The sequence below is a fragment of the Mandrillus leucophaeus genome, unplaced genomic scaffold, assembly GCF_000951045.1.
Source record: "Mandrillus leucophaeus isolate KB7577 unplaced genomic scaffold, Mleu.le_1.0 Scaffold460, whole genome shotgun sequence".
In the NCBI taxonomy this organism is placed as follows: Eukaryota; Metazoa; Chordata; class Mammalia; order Primates; family Cercopithecidae; genus Mandrillus; species Mandrillus leucophaeus.
Genome location: NW_012104921.1, coordinates 1,008,830 through 1,033,119, shown reverse-complemented (window position 1 = coordinate 1,033,119; position 24,290 = coordinate 1,008,830). Strand labels below are relative to the sequence as shown.

Here is a 24,290-nt window from a genome sequence, read left to right as displayed (position 1 = left end):
GTGCATATGAGTGTGATAAGTTAGTTTTGGTTTTTACATTAGAGATATTTAGAGAAGCAGATAATCTTTTTCCTCCTTTAGAAAATCGATTGGGTGGGTGTGTGCGTGTGTGTGTGTGTGTAAGAAGGCAGGCCCTGTGGACATTGCTAGTGGTTGAAACTAGAATAAACGAAATGTAAGTATCTGCTTTTCTTTATGTCCTCAGCAAATGGGAAATAAAGCGCTGTCAGTGTTGTGGTTCCAGTGGCACACATTTAGCCTGCTCCTCACTACGGTCATGGGAGCAAAATTGGGAGTGTTTGGAATGTAGGAGTATTATCTACAATTCAGGTAATTTTTTGTAATTTTGAATAAAGTTTTTATTCAAATGTGTATTATTTAAAAGTTTTTACCTATATCTCTGTTATGCTAACATGGAAATTTAAATCTGTAGGAGAGTTCCAAAAAGCCAAAAAACATGTATTACCCAACTCTAATAATGTGGGGATTACAGATTGTTTGTTGGAAGAGTCATCACCTAAATTACCCAGGCAGTCACCTGGATCCCAGAGTAAAGATCTACTGAGGTATGTATTTTGAATTGGAGAAATACATAAAAATATATTTGGAGAAAATTATGATAGAAAATGCCATACACATTTAGAATATTAGGTGATCATACAGTAGTCTAGAAGAGTGTTTTTCAACCTTCAGGACCCAGCGTGTGATCATGAAATCAATGCAACCAGCATTTTAAAGAAAATGAAATGGGATTGAATAGAATACAAAATACCAAAATGCATCATACTTGGGAAAAGTGTATCTATCCTAATTAATTTTTTTGTGTATGGAGTAATGATGTAAAATATATTTTTTATTATAGATCACTTTCAAGATAGTTTGAAAAACACTGATCTGGAAAATGTGCTTAAAATGTTATTTGATTATAGAGTAAGACAGGAAATTAAAATATCAAGCATACCATGTCACCTTATTAAAAGGAAAGAATCCTATTTAAAATAGAAATTTTTTTTCTTTTGTCTTTTTTTTAGAAATAAAGTCTCGCTCTGTTACCAGGCTGGAGTACAGTGGCATGATCATGGCTCACTGCAGCCCCAATCTCCTGGGTGCAAGTGATCCTCCCACCTGAACCTACCAAGTCTCTGGAACTACAGATGCATGCCACCATGCCTAGCTAATTTTTAAATTTTTGTAGAGATGGACATCTTGCTATGTTGCCTAGGCTGGTCTTGAACTCCTGGTCTCAAGTAGTCTTCCCACCTTCGCCTCCCAAAATGTTGGGATTGCAGGTGTGAGCTTTGATGTTATAATCATTGTTTGCTTGTTTATCGTCAATGTCAGGAGTCTAAATGTCAGCTCTTCCCTTTAGAAAGTTTAAGGCGTACATACTATTATCACATTAATTTCTGTTCCCATAAGATAGCAAAATAGGCTGGGTGTCGTGACTCATGCCTGTAATCCCAGCACTTTGGGAGACCTAGAGGTCGAGAGATCGAGAACATCCTGGCCAACATGGTGAAACCCTATCTCTATTAAAAATACAAAATTTAGCTGGGCATCTGTAGTCCCAGCTACTTGGGAGGCTGAGGCAGGAGAATCGCTTGAACCCAGGAGGCAGAGGTTGCAGTGAGCCAAGATTGTGCCACTGTACTCCAGCCTGGTGACAGAACCGAGACTCTCAAAAAAAAAAAAAAAAAGATAGCAAAATAATAAGTTACTTTCAAAATCTTAATTAAATAAGATTGGAATTACATCTTTATAATGTTGGGTATTTGTTCAGCTGTAGTTAAGATTTTTATGTTTATATAGATTTGCAAAAGAGTTTTTAGAGCCTTGCTTTATCCAATAGGGAAGAAGTAGAAAATTAGTCGCTAAGCATGATGAAATACTTTCTTGTTAAAAATAATTTCAGTTTGGGTATGGTGGCTCATACCTGTAATCCCAACAGTTTGGGAGGCTAAAGTGGGAGGATCATTTGAACCCTGGAGTTTGAAACCAGCCTGGGCAATGTTAGGAGACTTCGTCTCAACAAAAATATTTTAAGAAAATAACCAGATATGGTGGTGTGCACCTGTAGTCCTAGCTGGGCAAGAGGCTGAGGTGGGAAGATCATTTGAGCCCAGGAGGTCAAGCTGCAATGAGCTATGATCATGCCACTATACTCTCTCCTGAGTGGCACAGCAAGACCTTGTCTCTAAAAAAAAAGTTTCAAGTTTAAAACCTTAGAAGATAGTAAAGATAATTTTTGTGAAGACATTTGATAACTGAATTTGTAGACAGGTAGAATATTAAGTACTCTTCAAAATTTGAAGAATATCTGTTTTACTATGCCACTTGTGTTAACTCTACGGAAAAATCTGTTACAAATATTGTTATACTTTTAGTATCAAAATAGATGTTCACATTATTTTAAAATAATTTTAATATTTAGATTTCCAAAGATGTTACACCAGGGAAGCTTGACTCCTTGCTCCTGCTTTAACATGTAGTCATGTTTAGAAGAATAGCATCAACATTCCCCTGATCAGGCAGGAGCAAGGAATCAACCTGCTATAAAAAAGGTATGTTTCTGAAGAATTGTCTTACTTCCAAAGGACTTTGGCTTTTATTCAACATAAGTTAATGAAGAGAGGATGATATAAAAAAAAAAAAAAGCAAAACCTGGCCCACACTAGGGCACTGTAATGTCTTGGGGTGGGACAAATTCATACTTGGTATAGAAAATGATCCATGGGCATTGCCCAAAACAAATTTATTTTTGAGAACATTAATTCCAGTTACAGATGGAGAAACTGAGGGAAGGAGTGATTGAGCTGGTTTATATAGTCACTTGGATTGTTAAAACAGATTGCTGGACTTCATGCCGACAGGTTCTGATTCTATAGATGTGCTGTAGGGCTCAATAATTTGCATTTCTAACAAGTTCTGGGGCAATGCTGCTGCTGGTCTGGGACCACACTTCGTGACTTACTGGTCTAGACTAAAAGGTACTGTTTTAGGAATTGTGAATTCTGTTTATAATATTAGCTCTACTGTTAATTATGACTTTATGATTTAAAATATATTGTGTAATCTCTCAAAGACATTTTCTTACATAGTAAGCAGAGATTACATTTGCTTTTTTTAAAAAAGGATACAGTAAACGTGAAGTAAACTACAATTAAGAAACTTAATTATAGCCATTAGCCAGGAAGGTGAGAGTTTGGGCTTTATTTATTTATTTATTCATTTATTTATTTATTTATTTTTGAGACGGAGTTTCGCTCTCGTTGCCCAGGCTGGAGTGCAATGGCGCGATCTCGGCTCACCGCAACCTCCGTTTCCCTGGTTCAAGTGATTCTCCTGCCTCAGCCACCCGAGTAGCTGGGATTACAGGCATGCGCCACCACACCCGGCTTATTTTGTTTGTTTGTTTGCTTGCTTGCTTGAGATTGAGTCTCGCTCTGTTGCCCAGGCTGGAGTGCAGTGGCCGGATCTCAGCTCACTGCAAGCTCCGCCTCCCTGGTTTACGCCTTTCTCCTGCCTCAGCCTCCCGAGTAGCTGGGACTACAGGCGCCTGCCACCTCGCCCGGCTAGTTTTTTGTATTTTTTTAGTAGAGACAGGGTTTCACCGTGTTAGCCAGGATGATCTCGATCTCCTGACCTCGTGATCCGCCCGTCTCGGCCTCCCAAAGTGCTGGGATTACAGGCTTGAGCCACTGCGCCTGGCCTTATTTTGTATTTTTAATAGAGAGACAGGGTTTCTCCCTGTGGGTCACGCTGGTCTCGAACTCCTGACCACAGGTGATCCGCCCTCCTCTGCCTCCCAGAGTGCTGGGATTATAGGTGTGAGCCACCACGCCCGGCCTGAGATTCTGATTAGTAAACCGGAATTCACTGGTTAGTTAAATTTGAGATAATTATCTATCAACTTTCTTGTAAATGATTCTAATTTGGTAAAACATTGGGATGAGGAATCAAGAATTTAAAACTAAGATTATCAAATGACTGTTTTTGGTTCTAGTAGCAGCCATTGGTACGATTTTGGATGGAAGTTGGGGAAGAATATCCTATTAATCTTTTTTTTTCCCTCCTCATGTTTTATTGGCTATATAACTGCTGTTTCACATAAAGTACTTTAAAGTACTTATCTCTATGTTTAAATTCATGTTTTATAGGCAAGGCAGCAAATTTAGAAGAAATGTATCAACACTATTAATAGAGTTAGGATTCCAAATTAAAAAAAAAACTAAAAGATTATATATCAACAAAGCCAATATCTGGACTAGTGCCTTAGATGCATTCAGAAATCGAAACTTTAATCCTTCATATGCAATTGAAGTAGCATATGTTATTGAAAATGATAATTTTGGAAGTGAGCATCCTGGATCAAAGCAAGAATTTCTGAGTCTCTTAATGCAACATCTTGAGAACTCATCATTGTTTGAAGGGTCCTTGTCAAAGAACTTGTCTCTAAATTCTCAAGGTAATTATTTTATTTATTGTTGTATATACCAAATATCACATGTATAGAAAAAGAGATAGATAGCTGGTTAGAATTGATATTTAATACCTGTGCTCTAAATATACAGTTCACTTTGTTAATAAACTACTGACAGAATCACAGGAAAGTGGGAAGGGGGAGTGACAGTTGAAAAAGTAAATTTTGTGGTGAAACATTTTTTATTTAAGAATATACATTCTTTATAGCAATATTCTTCTAAAAATTAATCCATAATTAAGTGTAACTTTATCTTTAATCTCATTTTAATAGAGTGGCCAAATGGGGATGATTATTTGAATTCCTCTTGTTTGTATATTTGGAATTTGCGGTTAACATAGAGTTTTTATAACATAGTTTCCTAGTCCACATGTAACCAATTTTTCAGTATACTTTTGTTTGCAATAATTTTTTTTTTTTTTTTGCACAATTATGTATATGATAGTTTTCTGTCTTTACTATTGGTGAGAACTTAAGGTAATTATAACAGGCATCTCAAAGCAGTGGGTAATTCTAGCATTCTCTTTTAGGGGCTTTTTTACTACTTTTGCTGCAATAGGAAATTCGAAAGAAAATGAGAAGGCATTTCGTTTCATTTCATTTGAATTTCCTGCTATATTTTTTGTAAACATCCTCACCATTGCCTAAAGCATCATTTTTACCCTGTATAGTTCACACAGTTTAATTATAAACTCCCTTTAAAATAAAACATAAAAATAAATAAAAAGCTTTCCAAATAGTAATGTTAACTCAAGGCAGCTTTGGTATGGTGGAGAGTACGTGAATTTAAATCACAGAATCTGAATTCAAGTTTGTACACATCTAGTTCTTTACATCCTTAGTTACTCTCTCTGGATCTCAGTTTCTTCATCTGTAAAATGTGATTATGAATATGTAACTTACAAGATTATTGCGCAGGTATTGTTAATGTCCCTTATTAATAAGTTGCTTTCAACAATTTAAAAATTAAGGAAAAATTTACTTGATTGTTTTGACACAAAAGAGTTGCTAATACATTTGAAATGACAATTTTAATTCAAGCTCTGACAGTAAGGTAAGACAGCATGTACTGTTGAGAGTAAATTTGTGCCTTTGGGAAAGATTATTTAGTGATATAGATCGAGAACCTTAAAAATGTTCCTATCCTTTGACCTATTATTACCATATGTAGGAATCCTAATCAAATAAATATAAACAAGAATATGTGAGTAGATGTTGACTATAACATTATGTCTCATATAGTTGGAAATGTCATTTAGCCAGGATAGCCAGTAATAGGGGGATGGTTTGCATTATAGTACATCTCTAAGTTAGTCTAAATACATTTATTAACTATAGATTTGAGTAATTTTGAGCAGTATGATAAAAAGTTTACAATATAATAAGTGGATAAAACATAAGTCAAATTGTTTTTATATTTATATACACAAAGAGGTACAAATACAGTCATTTGTCACTTAGTAACAGGGGTATGTTCTGAGAAATGTGTCAGTAGGCAATTTCATGATTGTGCAAAGATCGTAAAGTGTACTTAACGGAAACCTGGTTGATGTAGCCTACTGCACACCGAGGCTATATGGTAAAGCCTATTGGTTCTAGACTGCAAACCTGTATAACATGTTACTGTACTGAATACTGTAGACAATTGTAACACGATGGTAAGTATATGTATATCTAAATATACAAAAGGTAATGCATTGTGCTATGACAGTATAACATCAGTAGGTCATAGGAGTTTTTCAGCTTCATTATAATCTTAGGGACCACCTTTAATGTATTTCATCCATTCTTGACCACAACATCCTAATATCGTGCATGACTATACACCAAAGTGTTTACAGTGGTTATTATGGTGGTATGTTTATTGTGTTTTATGTTTTCTACAATAGATTTTTACTTTATATTCAGAAAAATGTGTCTTTTTTTATATTTTAGGTGAGATCTATATTTTCTACATAATGGTAGCTTCTAAGCATTATATTTATCTAATGCTTAGATTTTTGGACTAATTTTTAATATATATTTAAAATGATGGTTATCTTACAATAATAGAAGTGTATTTGATATATTTTCATCTGTATTTACAGCTCTGAAAGAGAATCTTTACTATGAAGCTGGCAAAATGCTTGCCATTTCTTTAGTTCACGGTGGTCCTTCACCTGGTTTCTTTTCTAAAACCTTGTTTAACTGCCTTGTTTATGGACCAGAAAATACCCAGCCAATTTTAGATGATGTTTCAGACTTTGATGTGGCACAGATTATAATCAGGGTAAGCAATGGATCTGTTTATTAAAATGCACACTACATTCTAGGTATCTTTTAATGTAAATGATCTGCAATAAAATAATATCTATGAAGGAGTTAGGGATTGTAAACATATATTTCTGTTTACCAGTGGAGTTCTGAACCAGTTAAAAGATAGTTTTAAAAGTCAGATGGCTGGAGATTAAAGTGCAGGTTTAATGTTAGTAAAACCAATTGGATGATGTGATTTTGGTCTGTGTTCAACATGGCTTGTGAATTCTCCTCAGAAATACATGGATTTGCCTGCCTTGCTAGAGACAACTTGAGGCAGATTCCCTATTGCATGCTAGAAAGCAGATGAAAGTGCACTTTGATGCAAGGCCGGTGGATCTGAAGAGAGGAAGGATTTGGCTTACCAGTTAGAATACTTTTCCTTCCTTCTATAGGGAGGTATGAATGATAGATGGAGAGAAAGACCAGGCTGAATTGCTTCCAAAGGGGAACAGGTGGTAGGGATCAGGGAGGACTTAATGCATCCTCCTAAAAATAGTTACAATTTATTCAGCGCTTATAATGGGTCCTGTACTAAACATGTCACATGTACAAACACTCATTTATCATAATGCCATATAAGTGTCATTGCCAACATGTTACTGCTTTAGAAACTGAGACAATGTAAGCCATTTAACTTTTCTTCCTTAACTTCCCTCCTACTTAAGCATACTCTATCCATTGTCTCAATTAACAGACAGTGTTTTTTAATGATTAAAAGCAGAGGCCTTAGCCGGGCGTGGTGGCGTGTGCCTATATTCCCAGCTACTCTGGAGGTTGAGACACAAGAATAACTTGAACCCAGCGGATTGAGGTTGCAGTGAGCCGAGCTCACACCACTGCACTCCAGCCTGGGCAACAGAGGGAGACACCGTCTCAAAAAATAAAATAAAGTAAAATAAAATAAAGCATAGGCTCAGAAGTCAGATTTTACTTTGAATGCCAGCTCTTATAACTACTATATGCTGTGTCACTTTGGGCATGTTAATCTTACTCAACCTCAGTTTCTAAGTCAGAGAGTGAGCACTGCTGAAGTGTGAGTTGCTGTAGTGTATTATAACAATTCCTTCATTTGCCCTAAGACTGCTTATCCTAACACTGTGTTTTAAATTGACCCCTTTAATTCTTTGTTTTTCCTTTTGTGTCCTCTTTACTAAAAAAAAAAGTGTATTTAAGCTTCATTGTCTCTACTTCCTATTTCCTCTTTATTTCTTGTAATCAGGCTTCTGTCCCTACCACAAGTCTCAAGTTAGCTAGTTCATAGTTTATATCCGAGGCTCTAAATATCCATGTCCAAAGTCCTTTTCTAATTTTTCATCTGCTGTGACTTCTGCAATTACCACTTAGAATTTCTCTGCAATATTTTATTTAGTATTGTACTTCCTCCTACTTCTGATGATTCTCTCTTTAATACTTCTTACTTCTTTTTCTTCTTACCCCTGAAACAGCATTTTTCAGTGTTGTCTTAACAGTCCTCATTCTTTATTATTTGGAGAGCTTCTTCTCTCCTGTAATCTTTCTGAATGATTCACAGACCTGTATTTTTGAGCCTCTGGACTCTTATATACAGATAAGACCTGGGTCTTGTAGCACATTGAGTCCAACATGTTTAAGATGAAAATAGTATTTTTCCCAGAATTTTTTGTTTGATTGTTTTTTGGGGGGCTTTTTTGTTTTGTTTTTACCTGTTTGCCTTTTCTTTCCAAGAGATTTCTTATTTCCAAGCTGTCCTGGAGAGTCATTTTCATACTCCTCCATTTTCCAGTTGTATGTCAAGTCACCTATCTCTAAGACTGACTTATTATCAACCTTTACTTCCTATTTCTAGTGTGCCTTTTTTACCAAACTCAAATTTTCCCTCGGCTCAGACAATTAGAATGTTGTTCTAATATTCTTATTTGGGATGATTCTTCCAAAAGTATAGTTTTGACCGTATTGTTTTCTTCCTCAGGAATCCCCCAATGGCTTCTCATTGCCTGTTGAACAAAGTTTAAGCTCTTCATTAGGGCATTTAAGACCTTCACCTCTCTTCATGGCTTTATCTACTCCAGTTTCTGTACTTTTTATCCAGTGTTTGTTCATTTAAGAAATACTATGTACTCTGTACTGTTTTGTTACTAGAGTAGTGAGGCAAAGTCACTACCTTCTTGGAGTTTACATTAAGAGAGAACACAGAAGATAAACAACAAATATAATATACTATCATGTAGTAAAATGTATGATAATGCTAAATAAAACAGAATATGGCCAGGTGCAGTGGCTCATGCCTGTAATCCCAACACTTTGGGATGCCGAGGCGGGCGTATCACCAGGGGTCAGGATTTCGAGACCAGGCTGGCCAACATGGTGAAACCCCATCTTTACTAAAAATGCAAAAAAATTAGCCGAGTGTGGTGGCGTGCGCCTATAGTCCCAGCTACTTGAAAGGCTCATTTGAGCCTGGGAGGCGGAGGTTGCAGTGAGCCAGGATCACACCACTGCACTCCAGCATGGGCAACAAAGTGAGACTCCATCCCAAATAAATAAAATATATACATAAATATATACATACATACATACAACAGAATTAAAGAAAGGAGATAGATAAAGGTTGGAGTATATATAAGTTAGGTTTTAGACTAAACTTCTGTATCACGTAGACACAGAAAGACAGTGGCTCAAAGAAGGCAGATGTTTACTGCTCCATAAAATCCATTGTCTAGATTTTAGGGTAAGAGTTGGCACAAAAAATGGCCTGTAGGTCAAGTTCTGGCCTGTTGCCTGTTTGGTAAATAGTTACATTGGGCAACCATGCCCATTTGCTACTGATCTGACTGCTTTCACACTACAGTGGTAGAGTTGAGTAGCTGCAACAGATATCATATAGTTTGAAAAGCATAAAATGCTATCTGGCCCTTTATACAGATGGCCCTCTGTTTTCGAGATACGTCGTGATTTACAAAACCATCTAAGGACTTGAGTTCCTCCCTCTCATTATCGTGTAACACTTAGCATTATTGTCTTCATCCATATGGTTGAAGCTTGCTCTTAAAGGAGAAAAGTGGAAGTTGAGAGCAGGGAAATTTGAGACATTGTTTTTACTTACATCCCATTGAACAGTCATGTAGCCCCACCTAGCTGCAGCAAAAGTTTGGCTATGTGCCCAGCAGGGTTGAGGGTTTGCAGGGATGAGGCAACATACACCCAATTATTACTCTTGACAGGGTGTAAAGATAGTATTTTGAGCATAATAGTCATGAAAAACTTAAGAGATTTCAGCAGAGATTTTGAATGAATGAGAAGAAGTCACGTAAATCTCTAAGAATGTTTTAGGAAAAGGAAATTGTAAGTAAATTTTCTGTTAATGGATTGTTTCCTATTTTTAACATTTTCCATCTGTACCTTTAAGAGCTTACCTGTATGAAAGTGTCTTGCACTTTCACTTGTCTTTCACTTTCACTTCCACATAAATGGCCAAGTATTTCTTTGTTTATGCTGTTCACTAAAATGCTCTTGGTAAAATTCTGTCCATCTTTTAATTCTCAGCTGATACTCTTTTTTCATGAATTCCCAGGTCATCTTTCCTGCCTATCTAGTGCTAGGTAACTTTTCTCTTTTTTTTTTTTTTCTTTTCTTTTTAAGAGATAAGGTCTCAGTCTGTCACCCAGGCTAGAGTACATTGGTACGATCATAGCTCACTGAACCTCCAACTCCTGGGCTCAAAATCCTTCTACCTCAGCTTCCCGAGTAGCTAGGACTACAGGTGTATGCCACCCACAACAGGCCTTTTTTTTTTTTTTTTTTTTTTCTTCTTTAGAGAAGGGGACTAGCTGTGTTGCCCAGGCTGTTCTTGAACTTCTGGCCTCAGGCAAGCCTCCCACCTCAGCCTCCCTAGTTGCTAGTCTTACCTAGTGCTATATAATTTTTCAGTGTCAGTTATTTCCTTCTTTACAAATAGTTTCATTATACTCTGGATTTCTTGAAGGCAGAAATAGACAAATTTGTTGAACTGGATCATCAGACATTTATTCTAGAAAAATACTTCTTGGTTTACTTTCACTGCACCCATATGTACTCAGAAATTTGAGTATAAATTAATATCATTTGAAATGTACATGTCACTCAAAAGTAAATGGGTAAAGTGGCTGTATTTTCTCCTTCGTTACAGATAAATACTGCAACAACTGTAGCTGACTTAAAGTCAGTAATAAATGAATGCTATAACTACCTTGAGTTAATTGGATGTCTCAGACTTATAACGACATTAAGTGATAAATATATGTTAGTAAAAGACATACTTGTATACCATGTAATTCAGAGAGTCCAAGCACCCTTTGAAAGGTAAGTTGTTTCTATTAATATATGGCTCTCTCAAATTACATGTTTAAAGTGGTTAATTATCTTGTAATGTGAGATATATTTGGTAATAAGTGAGATGTTTTTCTCAGAAAAAAATTTAAATGCTATTTTAAAATAATAACTTAAGCCTTTTTGGGATGATTACTGTTCTGATCATTTAATAAGCATTGTGTAGGTCGGGTGCGGTGGCTCACTCACGACTGTAATCCCAGCACTTTGGGAGGCTGAGGCAGGTGGATCATTTGAGGTCAGGAGTTTGAGACCAGCCCGACCAACATGGTGAAACCCTGTCTCTACTAAAATACAAAAATTCGCCGGGCATGGTGGTGGGTGCCTGTCATCTCAGCTACTTGGGAGGCTGAGGCTAGAGAATTGCTTGAATCCAAGTGAGCCAAGATCATGCCACTGCACTCCAGCCTGGGTAACAGAGCAAGACCCCCTCTCAAAAAAAATAAAGAATTGTGTAAATGTATGATGCTTTCATAGAAATAATCACTATTTCAGATTATAATTTTTTTTCTAAAAAATACTCTTTTTAAAACTCTTACTACATGAGCCAACTAATATCTGTGCATTCATTTAATAACTATTTATTGAGTACCTTTTATCTGCTGGGTAGTATATATATTGACCATTCTTTGATTAACAAAGTATGTATGATTCTTGCTGTCTTTTAGTTTAGAACACTGGTCTAAGACAACTTATGTATCTCCTTACACTCTTACAATTTTTTTAAATAATGGAAATACACATATGAAAGTAGTCTGTAATCACCATCCAGATCTAACACTTACTAACCTGTGCCTGTCTTGTTCATCTATATCCTACCCTTGTTATTGACTCCAGTATTATTTTAAAGCCGATACCAGATATCATCTCAAACCTGATCAATTCATTTAAAAAAATGTAGTATCATTAATCCATGGATTTAAATATGTTTGATGTGTTTAAAATCTTCATAGTTAATATCATTACTGAAGTTTATATGTCTTGGATCAGTATAAGTCTCTTTATGTTGTTGTTTTTAATTCTTTTGATGTGAGCCTTAATGGTCTTTGTAAGCTTTTTTGCTATATGGTATCAGAAGGTGTTTCAGACTTATTTTGCACATTTTAGCCTAAGGAACCTTTGTTATTTTTAATGGGAAATGGGTAATTCACAACCACAGTCTGGATATTAGAGAGTCTTCGTTTTGCTGGGTTGGTCATGGTATCTAGGACTTTTCAGTGAACCCAAATTAGAAAAGTCAAGGGTTTTTAAATCTATTTTTATCTATTTTTTTTAAAATCAAACTTTTTTTAAAGATCCATTATGAGTGTGTCCTGATACTTCTAATTCAGTTTCCCTATTGCATGATTTTTACTTAACATTTTCTTTGTCCTGTGTTGAGAATTTCAGTTCTTAACGACACTGGGGAATTTGAGTATGAAGTAACTATTCATGTGATTTACTCCACATTTTATAACCAATAGTCTCAGAATAACAGTACTAACATTATCAAATTGTTGTGCTTATAAGTCATTGGAATATTTTCTGTGTGGCTGAAAATTGGGCATAAATTGCATTTTCATTTTTTATTTTTAGTGATTAATTTTTATTAAAATTTCATTTTATTTTAAAATTATATAAAATGTTTTGTATAGTTCCAAAGTCAAATGTATAATAAGAATATACTGAAAGTATATTCAAAGAAGTATAGTATATTCAAAGATACTATGTCCATCTACCATTCAACCTTTTATGAAGTAACCATTTTGGCAATTTTTTTGTGGTTTATTCTTTTATTTGTTTTTCTTTTTATTGATAACAGATAAACATATGTGTGTTTTTAGCTCATTTTATGCTGCTATAACAATACCTGAGACTTGGTAATTTATAAAGAAAAGAAATTTATTTCTCACAGTTCTGGAGGCTAGGAAGTTCAAAGGCATAGTGCCAGTATCTGCTCAACATCTGGTGAGAGCTGTCTTGCTGTATCATAGCATTGTGGAAGAGCAAGTGAGCACTCAAGACAGAGATGTACCCTGGAAATCAGGATGAACTCACCCTTTTTGTCAGGAGCCCCCTCCCACAATAATGATATTAATCCATTCATGAGGGCAGAGCCCTTGTGACCTAATCACCTCTTAAGGACCCTATCTCCCAATACTGTTATACTGGCCATTAAATTTCAACATGAGTTTCAAATGAGACATTGAAACCATAACATTCTCCTCCTGGTACTCTAAAACTCATGTCCCACTCACATACAAAATCCCACTCACATACAAGAGTATCTGAGGAGGTGAATAGGAAATTTAGAAAGTCAGGCAAAAATGATATGTCTGTTCTTTGCTTATTAATGAAAATGTGCATTTTAAAATATTCAGTTGTTAACTTGCATTTCTTTTGTTAATCAGATATTTTTTGTTCATTTTCCCTATCATTGATCTTTCAGAAGAATTTGTATTCCTTGCATAAAATTAATTTTCTGTCATATATATTAAATACCTGTCATTTGCTTTATCTTAATTTCCTTTTAACAATACATAGGTTTTACATTTTTATGTAATGAGGATTTGTCACTCTTGGTAATATCTGGGAAACTTTATTTTTATAATAATTAGCTTTGAAGTATAAAACACTTCAGATTTTGACATCTTTCTAATAAAAACTTGTTAGTTTTGAAACTATAAATAGCCAAATAATGTAGGTATGTAAAGTAGTCATTTTATATTAATGTATTTGCTTATGGATTTGAAAGTATCAAGTATAGCATATCCATATCTTCTCTTTTCCCTCACATCTGAAAATATGATTGTCTCTTGTAGGGTTTTTTTGGTTGTTTTTTAAAAATCATTAGCTGTTTTGAAAAAATGCCAGATAAATTAGCTGTAAATATATATTCCCTAATATAATACCAAACACACATGTATGAATGTTGGCTCATTATTTTTCTTCTATTAAGTTTTAAACAGGGTCTGAAAACCCTTGGTGTTTTGGAGAAAATTCAGGCTTATCCAGAAGCATTTTGTAGCATCCTGTGTCATAAACCTGAGAGTCTTTCTGCAAAAATCCTTAGTGATCTTTTTACAGTACACACATTACCTGATGTAAAAGCTTTGGGGTTTTGGAACAGTTACTTACAGGCTGTTGAAGGTATGTGGATATTTTATTTTACTTTTAACGATCTCAGAATATTTGTTTCAGCATATTTGTTTTGGGGGTTTTATGTGTGTATGTTTTGCCTTTTGGTATTAATATTAAGATGCTAACTCCGTATTTACAAAAGAAAGTTATTTCAAAGCAAGTTTATATGACCAAGTTAAAAACGATGAGAAAAGGTAACAGAGGAAATTTATATTTTGTAATTTTTTTCTCTGGATAAGTTGAGGTGAAAGGCATTCTTTCTAGAAAATATTATTGTCACAGCATAGAACAGTCTTAATCCTAATAATCTATTTCATCATTTTCAACTTGAAGTTAAACTAAATTATTCTTCTTCCACTGGTTAGGGCTGTAACAATGATATTTATCATTGAGCATTAGCAGTGTAAAATCATTCTGCCTAATAGAGTGGAGAAGAATTTAACTTACAGTTGAAACTTTGTTTAGCTAGATTTTTGGGTTTTTACCATTTAGTTTTTCTGTCTGTATTTGTTGAACTATTGTATCAAATAGTGATGACCTAGAAGTGGTCAAATATGCAATAAGTAGTTGTACTAAATGATTGTATTAGTCCTTCTACTTTGAGATTCATTTATGTACTGTTTCCCTGTTACTATACCTGACTTTGTGATTTAGTTTGCCCAAAACAAATATGGGAGTCTATGCCTTTCAGTATTCCAAGTCTATTTGGAGAAGAATCTATGATGATAGCAATATATAACATGGATTTACTTTCGTTTCTTTTTCTCTTTTATTGGTAAATTTTTTCAGATGGTAAATCTACAACAACAATGGAAGACATTCTTATTTTTGCAACTGGTTGCAGTTCCATTCCTCCAGCTGGATTTAAACCCACTCCTTCAATTGAGTGTCTGCATGTGGATTTTCCTGTTGGAAACAAGTGTAATAACTGTTTAGCAATTCCAGTCACCAATACATATAAAGAGTTTCAAGAAAATATGGACTTCACCATAAGAAACACTCTAAAACTAGAAAAGGAAGAAAGTTCTCATTACATTGGACATTAAAATGTTTCCTTGAACGAAGAGAAGCTTCTTTAAAAGCTGCTATTGATTACTCTCTTTTGTTTCACTAACCTTTTCATCATCACTTTGAACAAACTAGTTAGTTTCTTGGCCTAATAAAATTTATGATATTAATATAAAGGAATATTATGGCCACTTAGGCTAAAAAAAATTTTTTTTGTTAAAGCGTACTAGTCAAGATAGGTGATAGTTTCTCATTTTCTTGATATACATACTTTATAAACCTCAATATAAATACTCTTAAAATGGTTGTAAGGATTTTATTTAGGTATGGTAGCATGGTATATAAAAGTAAAAACTGTTTTACTCACATTTTTTGTAAATTAGGATTACATATAGAATGCCACAATTTTTCTAGATTTATTCAATTTTCAAATTATTCCTCATTTTATTTTAAAGCATTAAATAGAAAAGCTAATTGGTTAAATTTTGTTATATAAATCAGAGGCTTATATTCTGGGATTTGTGTTACTATGCATGCTTTTCACCGAATTAGTTGTTTAAAATGTTTTTAGATTACTGATTTATATTAAGATGACCCACACTGCAGTTAGATTATGCCTAGTTGGAAGTATTATATAAAAAGCAGACTTAAGCTGGGCACATGTGCCTGTAATCCCAGTTATAAGGGAGGCTGAGGTGGCAGAATCGAGATGCTCAGTCAGCCTGGGCAATATAGCAAGACTCCATCTCACAAAAAAAAAAAAGGCAGAATTGCACAAATTTTGACATTCCACAAGCTTAAACACTTTTGAGGTGGATAACATTTTGTTGAAAATACCTAAGAAAGTGTGTCTTCTTTAAAGCCTTGGCTTTAATCATGGGAAATTATTGTTGTTGTTGTTGTTGTTGTTTTCTGTATCCTATGTTTGGTATTCTGTATATCTGATCCATAATCATTTTAGGTATTTAAATGATCTCTGTGAATTGGTAGGTTTGACCATTTGACTGTTATTTATTATCAAGATGGTTGTATGCTAAGGTAAGTTGGCACCATAGCATTATACAGTTATCTTCATTGCTCCTGAATGATATCTGTTATATAAGCAATGTATAAATAAAGTAAAAAGGATAGAATGAAAAACCCATTCTAATGTCACCGCTCAGAGATAAGTACTGTGTTTCTGTGTATCCTTCTATAAACGCTTTCCTTCTTTTCCTTTATTTTTTAACTTTAATAATGCTACTAAAAGACAATACCTAAAAGTAACTGTACTAACAATGTGCTAACAATGTGAAAATATATAGTCCCAGAGTCATGTCCCCATATTTATACTCCCACAAAAGAAAAAATTGGAAAACAAAGTCTGATGTCCTTAATCTATTATCAAATTTAAATGATGTAATGGTTGAGTTTTCCATGAAAGTAAATCATTATGATAGGTAAATCACTATGGGAAGTAAAATGTTTTAACCATATTTTTCTTAATACACAAAGCAGGTGTCAGCTGTTGTCATATTCTCACCCTTCTTAAGAAATATCATTAAATTATTGACATTTTTTAAGAAAAGTAACAGAATAGATTTGAAAGAGATAATGTATCTCTTAATACCAAAGGACAACTAAAACATAATTCTAGTGTACTTTTCTTTGTTCCCTCATGTCTTTTTCAATCTATACACTAACATACCTAGCAAATTGTTTTACTTTAACTTGAAATATTTAATAACATTAAATAAGGCATTTCTTTGTCTTTGGTTGAATTCTTTTGCCTTATCAATAGTAACTGAAAGATCAATCATCAAAGAGTTTGAATAGCTAATATAAACCCCAAACTCGCCATACAATTTTTATTCCAAATATGTTGATAAAAAGATACTTTGTTTCTTTATCCACCTTGTTTTTATAACAGTTAAAAACCAATGCAAACCAAAAAAACCTAGTTAAAGCTATTTTCTGGTTTGTAGTTTTAATTAATTTCCCCTAGGGTAGAAATTAAAGCTGGTAATTCACACACAAATACTTTGTTAGGGTGGGGGTGGCAAGTGGAGAGGCAGTGTACTTGGGTTAGCTACAATTAAAAACAGTATTTCAATTCTTCATTTGACTTACTTTATATATAGACAGGGCCTTAGTGATAAGATGGTGTAAATAATTTAGGATATTCATGTTTTCAAGTGAAGCATAAATATTTATTTTGCGAAATGTTTTCTGGTTTGAAGGATGTTCCATTATTAGGATTTTTAGATTAATCTGTATGGTCAAGGAATATCAGAGAAACCTGTAGGTTATTTATTTTCTGCAGTGTCATTTTGTCAAATGGTTGGTATTATAATTGTTCTTTTCTTATTCATTTTATAACCAGTGCATAATTCTTATTTTAGATTTTAAAAAAGAATTATGCTATAAATCTTTATAAATGTGTGTATATATTTCTTAAATATTGCAATTGCCTAAACATTGTATATTTTAAGGTTGTTTTCTCTTGCTGTCAATGTTGAGGAAAACTATAAATTGATATATAATGCATCTACTGTTAATGGTTTTGGTTAGTTTGATATTCATTGTTTTTAAACAATTTCCAATATGGAAACTTTATTTTAATACCTTTTATACAGTTCTCTACTATTCAAGATATTCTTTAAAATATCTCACCAGAAACTTATACTTTTATACTTTGTAATATTTAGTTTCTATAATTTGAGGAAGTGATTTTTTTTGTTTGGGTTAAGTAAAAAGCCTTTATTTGATTACCCAGCATGAGAATTCACCTCAGTTTCTATTTTATGCATTTGTAAATTTTTCCCCTAATTATATGGAAGCTATTGGAACTTCTGTATTCAGTACTAAATACTAAGTCAAGGGGAGTATATTAGGTAAGTTTTTTCAGTGACTGTGCCTTTAGCATTCAGTCATTATAAGAAAATGATCAGAACAAAATCATTACATTATAAACATGTAATTCTTTTATATGGTGATTATCATGTACTGCATTGTTACTTTAAAAATAAGCTATTAAACTAGTTTTTATGGTTCAAGTAATGCAATACAAAGTTTCATGCTTCAAGTAATGCAATACAAAACAACACATTTAATGATGAATTACTTCAATGTATATTATCTGTGGTTTAGGGAAATCTGGATTGTCTTGAAGAGACTCAGTTTTCAAGTTCTGATTTTGACCATTATCTTTTCTAACTCCTAAACATATCCCAGTACCTACACTATGCCAGGTATTATGCTAGGTGATAGTTTATATGTCAGCCTATTTATACCCTTTTTAAAGACTGCCAGATTAACCAAAAAGCATGACATTTATAACAAAGTTTTATAAATAAATAAATGTGTTTATGCCATTAAAGATAAACTGCCTATATAAACTAAGTAATTTATTGGGATTTAACAAGATTAAGATTCTGACAAAACTGAAAGATACAAGATTCCTTTACTCTCCACATTTGAGAGATCCTATAGGCAAGCAGTTACTGTCTGACACCCAGGAACCTATAGAAATGAGGGAATCTGTGTTGAAACTATGTATCCTCTAACGTAAAATAGCTAACCAGAATAAATTATTTAAGCCAAAAATCTGGACTCAGATAAATGGCTATAGTAAATTAGGTTAATGAACAATCTGTAGCCATAGATTATTTTCAGTCTTTCTGATTCTAATAAAACAAATACCTTATTCAGTCTCAGCCTTACAAGGGCTATTTGTCTACGGTTGCTGTTCTTCTGTGGGGTGTATTTTTCTATAAATCTATTGCCCACACTCTCTGCACTCGGTCAGGAGTTTTTATCATTTCCTATGTATGCAGTGTACATCAATTTTAAATTTGTCTTAGTGATTTTAACACCACTCATAGTCTTGGGAGGGAATCTGTGATGGAACTGAAGTGGCTCGATGATGGATTTGCATTTGAAAGTGGAAGGACCCAAATGAGCAAAATTGGGCTCTCAGATATTTTATGTTTCATAGAGACGGAAGAATGCAGTAGAACTTTCCCATAGGGCAGAAATAGTTTCTGTTTAGTTGGAACACACCTAGATCATTAAAGATTCCTTCAAAATATTAGTAATAGTACTGAAGAAACACACGTATTCCAGTTAATTTCTTAATGAATATGCCAATTAGCTATAAAAAAGATTACATAATTTTTTTTTTTTTTTTTTTTGAGACAATCTCACTCACCCAGGCTGGAGTGCAGGGGCACCATCTCGGCTCACTGCATCCTCCGCCTCCCAGGTTCAAGCAGTTCTCCCTGCCTCAGCCTCCCCAGTAGCAGGGATTAAAGGTGCCCACCACCACGCCCGGCTAATTTTGTATTTTTAGTAGAGACCGGGTTTCACCATGTTGACCAAGCTGGTTTCGGTCTCCTGACCTCAGGTGATCTTCCGACCTCCACCTCCCAAAGTGCTGGGATTACAGGCGTGAGCCACCGCACCCAACAGAGATTATGTAATTCTTAAAAGGTAAAGATTGTAGGTTGAATGCTAGGATGTTTCCTAATAGCATTAAAAATAAGATAACCTATTTTAAATGTCACAAAAATAAAGTTTTTATTAATGAAAAAAGCCATTGTTTCACACTATAAAACAGTCTTACATAATCGTTAGGCTAACTTCATTTATATAATTTTGAAAGTCAAGTTTTTGAGGCAGAGTCTGATTTCATTTCAGAATTTGGTGCAGCTTCATAATGAAGTGTCATCAATGAACTCGGGAAATGAGCTGTCATTGTGTATCCATTTTTGTCATACAGTAAAATCTATGGATTAAGTTAGAAATCCCGTAAATTTTGTGGTCACGTGGCTTCAAGTGTACATTAAACAGCCAGCACAAGACCAGCCTGGCCAACATGCTGAATCCCCGTCTCTACAAAAAAAAAAAAAAAAAAAAAAAAAATCAGCTGGGCGTGGTGGCCCCTGTCTGTAGTCCCAACTACTGGGTTGGCTGAGGTGGAAGGATAGTTTGGGAGGATTGCTTGAGTCCAGGAGGTCGAGGCTACAGTGAGCTGAGACTCTGCCACTGCACTCCAGCCTGAGCGACAGAGTGAGATAATATCTCAAAAACAACAACAACAAAAAACCAGCACATCAGCCTGTCCTGATGGTGTGCCGCTGTAGTCCCTTGCTACTTGGGAGGCTGAAGCAGGAGGATCGTTTGACAGTCGGCATTTGAGGCTACAGTGAGCCCTGATTGCGCACTTGAGCCTGGGCAACTTCCTTCCCACGGCAATGTGATTTTGCAATTACTACAAGGAAAGAGGAGAGATGCTAATTTCTCATTTTGTACCTCCCTGGATCCCGTGTCCATGCCGGCAGAACGCCACCATAAAGCTAGACCCTTTTTTTTTTTAAGAGATGTGACTGAGAAATATGCCAGATTAGAGTAAAGCTCCAATGCTTTCTGTTTCTCTGGAAAAAGGAGCAAAGGGAAGACTCCTGCTGCACTGAGAAACTAGAGCTAACGTTAAAATGTTGCCTGTGTTTCAGGAGCTTCATTTACTTCAGTCCTGTGGTCCTTATACTCCTAGAGTATTATCACCCCGTCAGTGCTCTGTAAGCCACCAAGCCAACAGTTCAGTAATTAGGTTCTTAGCACTACACGCTCCTACCCTAAGAGTTCAATTTAATGTTGCTACCATTTGAGAGAGTGTGGCTTGATAAGACAGGATAAAAACTCGTAGTATTCGGCTAACATTACGGGCCACTGAGTTAACCTGCACCGGCTCTCCCAGTTCTGTCGAGAGTGGAGGTCTTCCTCGAGGAGGTGGAGTCCGGCCCTCAGGCACGCCCTTTGGCCCCGCCCTTCCGGGCTTTGCTTCCGGGGCGGTAAGGGCAGCCACGTCATCCCCCGGCTCCGCTCGCCAGCCGGGCAGTGGCTCGTGGGAGCCAAGATGGCGTCGGCGGCGGCAGCGACAGCAGCAGCAGCCAGTATTCGGGAAAGGCAGACAGGTACTGACTTACTCTCTTCTTGAAGCTTCGTGACTGCCCCGACGACATTCTTCTCCTGTGCTTGTCGCCCTCACTCGGTCGTGGTGCGTGCAGCTCAGAGAGCGATCTCCGGGAGTTTAATCCAGTCCCTAGAACATCAAGAGCCCCTCCCCTTTGAGTTTTTGGGGAGAAGATGCCATTAGCTTGACTCGGTTCCTCCTGTGGTGCAGGAGAAGGAGCTTTAGCGGTGGGCGGATTGCTACGGCCTTGCTCTTGTCTCCTTCCTAGTGGGCATCAGAAGGCCATCACAACAAGATCTAGCAGCAGATAGCTTCTTATCTATGTTGCCACCTGTGAGGTCTCCGAGTTTGTTTCTGTGCGTGGTTCAGTTCTGGTTTTGATTTTTGAGAGAACTCCCATTTTCTGGCACTTCCACCACAATTACAGAATTTAGGTATTTTCACAGCGGCCTGCTTTGCGCCACTTCTCTACTTCGGACCAGTCTTTTGGGGGTACCTGCAGAAAAATGCCTGGTGATAAAAGATTTTCTCCTTCACCTTGCTGGAAGGCATTGAAGAATTGAATTAATAGCTTTCTCATTTTAATTGTTTGACAGATTATTGTTTTAAAATAATGTTTTATCTTCAATAGAGCATGTTTATATAGCTTGTATTTATGCAGAGAAATGTAAGAAGCTACATATTCTTGAGTTTTGGGGGTTTTTCCCTCTTAGAAATTAGTTTTGCCTTATTTGAAAACTTACGACAACTTGGTTTATACCTGTGAGCTACAAACTAAAGGTTGAACTAGTTGTCTTAAAAGTTTTCAAGCCATTTATTCTGAGGAGCTAATAGAAATAAGGCATCAAGCATGTGCATACTTGGAATTCTGTTTGCTGAAATTATGCCCTGTTGGATATAAATATGAATAGAAAAATGAATTTATAATTCATATGACCTACAGAAGGAATTTGGGCTGTACTTGATTCCTTTCTTTGGCGTTTAAAGAAATTAAAGAAAAATGTTAGACTTCAATCTAGTAATGACACACAAAAGATACTGAGTTGCGTTCTGCTTTTCCCAGTAAATAATTTAGTGTAACCTATCAGGTGAAGTCAGGCATAATCAAATATAGGGAAGTTCAAATAAGATTTGGGGCATACCTGCCATTCATTGTATCTGTTTAAGCAAATAGAAGCTCCATTGTTTTAATGCTGTGTTTCTGATGACTATACTACATATTAAAATAACGTGTCAGTGAAACTGTACCAAAACAAGAGAGCTTTTTGAAAAATAAATTTGCATGGCAGTAAACTTGTATACAGAAACTTTGTAGATCATTAAAATCTAATCGTTTGTATTTCTGCAGAAATAAACATAGTTGAGATTTTACAGAATTACTAGATAGATTGTGCTAGATCTATTCTTTATCAAATTTTTACTGTCATTGAATTCTGCCTCATTTTCAGAGGAAGGTAAATCCTTGTGTATATATTGTAATACAGAATTAGCTATTTCCCTCATGCCTATTGAGAATGTTTTGGGAAATAACTCGCAATCCTCAAATATTCTCGAGACTAAAATATTTGAGTGGATGAGATAATTGTTAGCATTTATTGAGCATTTACTATGGTTAGGCATTGCTTTAGGTGATTATGTATTATTATCTCCATTTTACAGGTGAGGAAAGTAAGATAGAGGTAAACTAACATGCCTGTTTCTTGCTTTGCCTGCCTGAAAAATCTTTATTGGTCTTTTGAATGTCATCCCACAAGCTCACAAGCTATCTCCTTTCTTCCAGGTTTACTGTCCTCTCTATCCATACCTTCAGTTCAACAGGTAGAATCAGTTGCCTCCTGCTTTGTGTTACTATTGTTCTTCATTGAATGCGTCTTCGTTACAAGTTCTTGCACATCTTCCCTGCTTCTCAGCGTTGCTGGGTCCCATTAGTGTTAGCATCTAGCAACTTAGCTTTCAGTATTGTCTCTATGTTGATGATTCCCAGGTTTATATCCCTAGTCTGGCCCTCCCATCTGAACTCAGTCTGCTCCATATCAGTTAATGGCAGTTCCATCCTTTTAGTTGCAGGTCAAAAACCTTGAAGTTTTCTTGACTTGTCTCTTTCATGTCTCATGTAAGATCTTTCAGTAAATCTTGTCAGTTCTACTCTGAAAATACATCCAGGATCTGACTGTTGTCATTGCTATTTCCAGATCCTATCCACCATGAATTTCTGCAATAACCTATTTGGTCTCCTTGCTTTTACAATCCTGTTCTCCTTCGTTATTTTTCACACAGTACCCAAACTGATCATGCCATATGTTTGCTCAAAATCTTCCAGCTTCTTCCCATTTCAACCATGATAAAAGCCAAAGTGATCTCACAGTGTTCTACAAGGCCTTACTTATACGATCTGGTTCCCATGTAGCTTTTGGACCTCATTCCCTATTTCTCTTCCCTCTCCTTGAACCCACCAGGAATGCTCCCACCTTCGAGCCTTTGTATTTGTTTCTTCTTTGTGGAATACTGTTTCAGAGAGAATCTCCATGGCTCACTCCCTCATTTCCTTTAGGTCTTTACTCAAATGTTACCTTCTCAGGAGGCCTTCCCCAATTACTCTGTTTAAAATTACACCCCAACTCCATCTTCCCCTTTCCCAATCTTACCTTTCTTCATAGCACTTACCATGATCTACATTCCATGTGTTTTACTTATTATTATTATTTTTTATTTTCCCTATCCCCCAATTAGAATGAAAGCTACTTGAGGACAGGCGATTTTATTCACTGTTTTCTTCAGTTGCTAGGTCCCCAATGACTACAGTGCCTGTGGTGAGCACTCATTAAACATGTTGAATGAATGAATAGTAAGTATAGTTGACAGCATTTGTTCAGTGCATGTGTGAAGAAAACATTCCAGGTAAACGTGAAATGACATTAACCAAGTCTAGGAATATGGGTACAAGTTGAGTATCCCTTATCCAAAATGCTCGGGACCAGGAGTGTTTTGGATTTTGGAATATTTGCATTATTACTGGTTGAGCATCCCAAATTTGAAAATCTGAGCACCGGCTTAAAACATTTTGATTTTGGAGCATTTCAGGTTTCA

At 35.6% G+C, this 24,290-nt stretch overlaps 2 protein-coding genes across 8 annotated transcripts in view; both read left to right on the top strand.

Moving 5' to 3' along the window:
* G2E3 (G2/M-phase specific E3 ubiquitin protein ligase) overlaps positions 1–18,294 on the top strand; it is a 59,506-nt gene extending 41,212 nt beyond the window's left edge. For all 3 annotated transcript variants that reach the window (XM_011994768.1, XM_011994770.1, XM_011994769.1), the window contains 7 exons: positions 206–330; positions 434–566; positions 4,158–4,465; positions 6,568–6,749; positions 10,923–11,095; positions 14,061–14,251; positions 15,032–18,294. In XM_011994768.1, the coding sequence (XP_011850158.1) occupies positions 206–330; positions 434–566; positions 4,158–4,465; positions 6,568–6,749; positions 10,923–11,095; positions 14,061–14,251; positions 15,032–15,288 (1,369 nt within the window). In that variant the 3' untranslated portion in view covers positions 15,289–18,294. The remainder of the gene's footprint in view (positions 1–205; positions 331–433; positions 567–4,157; positions 4,466–6,567; positions 6,750–10,922; positions 11,096–14,060; positions 14,252–15,031) is intronic.
* A 2,625-nt stretch (positions 18,295–20,919) lies between these two features.
* The window catches only part of SCFD1 (sec1 family domain containing 1), a 113,033-nt gene continuing 109,662 nt past the window's right edge, over positions 20,920–24,290 (top strand). For 3 of the 5 annotated variants that reach the window (XM_011994763.1, XM_011994767.1, XM_011994766.1), the window contains exon 1: positions 21,062–21,204. Coding sequence is in view for 1 of the 5 variants with exons in the window: in XM_011994762.1 (XP_011850152.1) it covers positions 21,147–21,204 (58 nt within the window). In the remaining 4 variants the exon portion in view is untranslated. Of the gene's footprint in view, positions 21,205–24,290 lie in introns of all 5 variants that reach the window. The other 2 variants (XM_011994762.1, XM_011994764.1) reach the window with 2 other exon arrangements.